The sequence below is a fragment of the Populus alba genome, chromosome 13, assembly GCF_005239225.2.
Source record: "Populus alba chromosome 13, ASM523922v2, whole genome shotgun sequence".
In the NCBI taxonomy this organism is placed as follows: Eukaryota; Viridiplantae; Streptophyta; class Magnoliopsida; order Malpighiales; family Salicaceae; genus Populus; species Populus alba.
The window spans coordinates 8,100-14,272 of NC_133296.1; the positions used below are offsets into that span (position 1 = coordinate 8,100).

A 6,173-nucleotide genomic window follows, 5' to 3' on the forward strand; every position below is an offset into this window, starting at 1 on the left:
TATAACAATCCTCTCTTCGCGTGCCAGAGCGGTTAGCAAACGTCAGCAGCGCTTCAATTTTATCTCATTGAAATCAAATCATTTAGCAGTTAGGTGTACTTGTTTTGTATAACCCTATACTAAATTTATTACCTCGAAGCAAGGCCTCCGTCAGTCAGATCTCCTCTCCTCCCCTCTCCCTAACTAATATCCTCGTAAGCCGGCGGTTTCATTTCTATCATCGCAATAGTCATCGATTTAATACTACCACTTTTGTCATTTTATTTATTTATTAGCAAGAGGAATTAATTCATGCCTTTTTTTATTTTTTCATATTTTCTCCTCTCTCTTTACTGACAGTAATGATTCAGTTAGGGTTTGCGATTTCCAAAGCTTCTCTTTCCTCCTTCCAGTCTTGCGAAGATTATTAACTCATTGTTTCTCCTGAGGTTTGTTTGTATTAACTTCTTACGCTCGTTATTTTTTTTAAGTCGGTAACTAATTTTTCTTTTTCTTTTTGGGATTATTGTAGGCACGCATTTTTTGGAGTGTGGTGGATTAGTTATTTACCTTGCTTGCTCACAATGGCTGAATTGCTGCCAATTTACTTTAGCGTAATTGCTTTCTTCTGCGCCTTGGGAGCTATGGCTTTGGCCATTTTCCACATCTACAGGCACCTTTTGAATTATACTGAACCTACTTATCAGAGATACATTGTCCGCATCATCTTTATGGTCCCGGTTTGTGCTTCTCTTCTTTCTCACTTGCTGCTATTATATTTATAATAGTTCAATAAGAAACATGAAGGCAAAAAGGGTAAGCTGGTTGTTACTGAGGATTATATATATATATAAGTTATATATATATATAGAGAGAGAGAGATGAGGAGAGAGAGAGAGATTTATTAAATAACCAAGATAGTAAATAATGAAAAAAAACATGTGCATATAATCTAGCGGACTTTGTGTTTTCTATGTTTTAAAAAAATGGAAAAGGAGTGAGTAGAAAGAGGTTTTATTAATAATCAAGATGTTGTATAACGAAACAATGGCATAATTTGTGTCGTTAAAGTTAAAAAAAAAAAAGTGGAAGAGATGATTTGTTATGGAATTTCTAGTTGTCGTTAATACAAAGACCGCATTATTTACTAAAGTTACTGGAAGAGTGAGGTTTATCATAGATGAATAGCCCGCTAACTGGACAGGCAAAATTGAATAGGTTGGCTATTGTCTACGTATCCAGACTTTCTTAGTAGTGGAGTGAGAAATAAATGAAGAAAAAATGCTCCTTTTCACAGAGACTTGCTAGGAGCAACAATCTGTTTTCTTCCACCACCCTTTCCAGGTTATTTTAGAGTTGTTTGGCTGGCTTTCATTTAATAAAAATCCTTCACCCTCAGCAGCTAGTTAAACATATTCAAAATGCATATTTGTGAACGGATGGTCTCAAAATTCGCAGAAGCATACTTTAGTGCTTGTTAGTTGATTCGCAAATTGTGTTGGAAACAATCTGTTTGTCCTGTTCCTTTAACTGCTTCAGAAAGGATGTAACTGAGAGAATTTTCTATTGGTTTCAAACGTCACCAGGTTTATGCATTGCTGTCTTTCTTGTCCCTGATTTTTCCAGAGAGTTCCTATCTATTTTCAATTCCATATGTGGAAGTTAAGCGTAACATGTATTTCATTTAATTAAAAAATTGCAGGAGCTCTATCTATTTATATACAGCGTATAGAGATCTGTATTTATATCCAAATGTCACAACATATTTTCTATCAAAATAGCAGGCATCTGCAAACATTCCCACTTGATCTTGGAATTATTGATTACTTGTCATCGACAATTGCTTGTTTATCTTCTTTTTTTTTTTGCTTCAAAATACATATGCATAGTTGAAGTACTCCTTCGGACATACAGATTATATCAGTAAGACATATAGTGTACATCATTGCAATTGTAGATCGAATCAGCAGGGCATTTAAGGTCTGTAAACACTAAGATTTTCTGGGAAAGAATGGTTGGTTGTCAAATATTGCCTGGTGATGGTGGTTGGTATGGTAGTGTTATTATCATGGTGGATGGCTTAGTGCCACTAGGAATCAACCCAAGGGTTCTTCTGCGGCCCACAAGTGGTCTGTCCTGGGTTAGATCCACATATCTAGCTGTTGTGTCATTTGACAAGCTCTTGAGGTGCCACTTTGGGCCATGACAGTCAGTTTCTGGTCTGCAGCAGCATAGATTGCCTACCTTCCCCTTTCTAACATTGTCTAACCAAATTGTGATGGCAACCAGCTCAATGTTTTTCTACTTTCATTGTGCTCTCGATCCTTTCACTTGACACCACTATTATTCCTTGTCGTTCTACCATATGCACCTGGGAATGAATAAGCGACCTTCTCCAGCATCCCACTATAACCCAAAAAAATTACGTGACAAGTGGCTCATGTACTAATAATATTTACATGGCTTGGGGTTTAAGCTTATCTGTGTATATACTGCATGAACCATATATGCTAATGATTGGTTTACTGTTTCAGTTATGAAGCTTGGGTCATTTATAACTTTCTGTCCTTGTGCCTGGCTTGGGTTGGTGGCCCCGGAGCAGTTGTGCTAAGTTTAAGTGGTCGGGTTATGAAGCCATCATGGTGTCTGATGACTTGTTGCTTTCCTCCCATGCCGCTGGATGGGTGAGTTTCTCTTCTTCTATGGCTTTTGGCATGCTCAAATCTCATTTTCTGTTTGGTTAGAAATAGGATTGATAGTCTGCAGTCCTATCTTCTCTGAAGGCTTTTATCATTAATTTCTGTCTGAGTTTGAGTTTTGATTCAATGCAGCCGTTTTATTCGAAGGTGCAAGCAGGGTTGTTTGCCAATTTGTGATTCTGAAATGCCCTTCTTTAGTTGCTGTTACACTCATACTTTATGCAAAAGGGAAATACATGGATGGAAATTTCAGTCCTAAACAATCATATTTGTATCTCACCATTATATACACAATCTCCTATACTCTGGCGTTGTATGCTTTGGCATTGTTTTATGTGGCATGCAAAGATCTGCTTCAGCCTTTCAATCCAGTTCCAAAGTTTATCATCATCAAATCTGTTGTTTTCTTGACATACTGGCAGGTAAAATTTTATCCACAGTTTGTTATCATTGCGAAGCTTACAGACTGATTGTAAAGTTTTTTTGCACACAATTGCTCCATAGTTTCATGCTATGTGATGTCCATGAAGAGCAGAGACAGCACATGATTCTCTGTGTGTCGAGGAAACATTTTAAGGTATGCATATTGGATTTAAAATGGCTTGACCTGTATGCAACCCCTTGCCTGGCTTTTATCTGTTTAAACTTGCTACTAAGTTTTAGTCTGATATATCATATTTTGTACCCTACATGTCCAAGGGCACATGTAATCAGCCTTTTTTGACTGCTAAAGTCATGCTGCCTAGTTTAGACAAACTATATTTTTATTAGAACTTTGGTGGCTTTGCCTTTCCTTATTCACTGTTTGTGCACAAGTTGCAGAGTTTTAGCATTTCTTTGATGCAAAAATGAAGTTATGCGTAGTCACTGTAGAACAATTCTGGTGCAGCATAATAAAGAACAAAACCAAAACAAGATAATAGAGTATATTAATGAAAACTTTAATTGAAATCCTCAAGAAATCAAGTAGTTTAAATAGCAATATAACTTTAGTACTTTGGCAGCTCTCAAACCTTATTTCTCGAAAGCTCTCCATTGAAATCCCCCCACCCTAAAACACAGTTAACCATAAAGAAGACATTTAAATACTCAATAAGCCAAGTATCTCAATTAAAAATATCTAGAACAGGATTGTCTAGACTCAATAGGACTAATCTACTAGATAGGATCTTTTCTGCTAGGAAAGAAAAAAAATTTCCTAGAAGAAAATTTTCATTTTTCTTGTTATTCTGATTTTCTTCCTGCATCAAATTCCTAAGTATGGCATGTATTCCCTTTTGTAAGAGAGGCATAATGTTGTTTGAGCTGTGTACTTTCTCTTGATATACTTGTACATGATAGCTGTGTCTTCTGTTTGTTGTTTTTCTTCTTTGCAGTGTTTAGGTTTAGTGTGTTAAATTTATCAGCTGAGAATTAAAAACAAAAAAAAGGAATAAAAAAATGTGAGCTTGGGGATCTTCTAGTCATGTTTCTTTTCTTTCTTCTTCAGGGAGTTCTGTTTTTTCTGGCTGCAAAGTCTGGATTCATTAAGGATGCAGAAGAAGCTGCTCAGTTTCAAGTTTTATTATATGCGTTGAGATGCTTATAGCTGCTGTTGCGTCATCTTTATAGCATTTCCAATACAAAGAGTATGCTGGTGCAAATATTGCTGGTTCATGTGATCTGACACGTAGTCTTGCCCATGCCTTGAAGTTGATGACTTATACCATGCGACACTGTTCACCAGGATATCCCTACAAGTTTTTGTTTTCTTCCCATGGGTTCTTTCAAATTCACTGTGCCGTGGCAAATTCATGATTTCACTAAATTATTTGCAGTTTGCACCAACTTATCATGATTATGTGCTCTACAATCATACTGAGGGTGATGATGGAACAAGAAAGTATCGCTCACGCACCTTTGTGCCAACTGGCCAGGAGATGGATGCTGTGAGAAAAAACAAACTCATGTTTGGAAACAAGATGGATGAGCTATCCAGTCACTCTTCCTCTGCCACAAGCACCCCCAAAAATGATTCCTCAGTGCCCCATCCTGCACATTCTGATGCAATGAAATCTTCCCACCTTATGGGTGCTTCTGATTCTTTATCCTCGCCATAATGATATGCGCTTATTTGACATGGACTTCTCCAGCTACCCTGCAAAAAGTTTGCTGCTGCAAATGAAAACTGGGATTAGGTGGTCAAGAATGGGGGTAACTGCAACAAATGGTAAGAAAAAGTTTCCGTCAAAAAAGGGAGTTTGAGGAATATGAGGTGTCTTTTTTTGCTCCAGGAAAAGCTATTCTCAAAGAGTGTTTTGGAGTCCTGATCGAATCCTCTACTTTCGTTTGGTTTAAGCATTCCAGTTGCTGAAGTCAGGATCCCTTGATTGCCATTTAATTGCCCCATCTAGGGTCATCTGCCTTTGTTACCCGTTATTCTTTGTCGATACATAACTTTTAGATGTCATACTTAAGACATTAGGTTCATTGTGAAAATGGTTGGATTGTTTTTTTACCCTTCTAGAATATCAGTGATTGTTCCACCCTGCTTCCACCTGCGTTCTAGAAAAGAAAGTTTTAGATATTAACATTTGCAATGTGAAATTGGGTTGTGAACTTGTTTCTGCTGTTCCATAAGCGCTAACCCAGGGCCATTATTTGAGTCGTGGATTTAACTCATCATGGCTACTTACACTTTGGTTTGCCATTGTTGTCATAACCATTTTCATTGTGTCATACTATAGAGCATAGGGTACTTGTAGCTTTTCTTGGTGGTCATGTGATTGGAAGTTTGATGCTGGATCTACAACATATTTAGTTTAGCTATATATATAGCATAGTGGTTATGCCCATAAGATTTGACATGTGTGACAAGTAAAAAAATGTTTCCACAAATTCTACTTTGACAGGAAATCTTTCTTAATTGCGGGGGATGCTTCTGCTATTGTTAGCCATATCTTTCAATGAATATTTTTAATTTTTGTCTTTTAAAATTAGAGTAAATTGATGATTCTAATTGTTGCCCTTGTGATTGTAACCAGGTATGAAAATTAACCACTGACACCCACGAATTATCTTTTTTATTTTTTATGTTTTGAATTAATATTACCAAGAATTAAGGTAAAGCACTTTTGACTTTTGTGCTCGTTAAGTTGTATGAGCTGAATTAGTTATTTGGCATGGTAGAAATTTCGTTCTTTAATTAGATTTTTTCACAAATGGGATATTTATTTTACTTAGTTTGTTGGAATATAAGACTCTGTAAGTAGTGCTATTATGTTTGTTTGTTATGGTTGGATTGATACAAAGTCTTGTGTGTTGAAAGGCAACTCATTCCATTGGCAGGCCCAGAAGTAAGATGTTTCTTGATTGTAGGTATCTAATTTTAATTGTTGACGAGTAATTTTTTAAATATTCATTACTGAAATAGTTAGTTAAGTACAATTTTGCTATACCTTATTGATCAGTAATTCAGAGTCAAAGCTAAGCATCTCCTTCTGTACAAGGAGCGTT

General features: G+C 36.5%; 1 protein-coding gene and 1 long non-coding RNA gene across 2 annotated transcripts; both read left to right on the top strand.

Annotated features, from left to right (window-relative positions):
• Nucleotides 1-375: 375 nt before the first annotated feature.
• On the top strand, nt 376-1,621 carry LOC140954236 (uncharacterized). The gene is made up of 3 exons (XR_012167644.1): nt 376-428; nt 512-719; nt 1,566-1,621. It is a non-coding gene; the product is annotated as an uncharacterized lncRNA (long non-coding RNA).
• A 369-nt stretch (nt 1,622-1,990) lies between these two features.
• LOC118060827 (uncharacterized) lies at nt 1,991-4,289 on the top strand. The gene is given in 6 exon segments (XM_073404038.1): nt 1,991-2,166; nt 2,496-2,663; nt 2,811-2,844; nt 2,846-3,100; nt 4,168-4,234; nt 4,237-4,289. Coding segments are annotated over 6 exon segments (753 nt in total).
• Nucleotides 4,290-6,173: the final 1,884 nt, after the last annotated feature.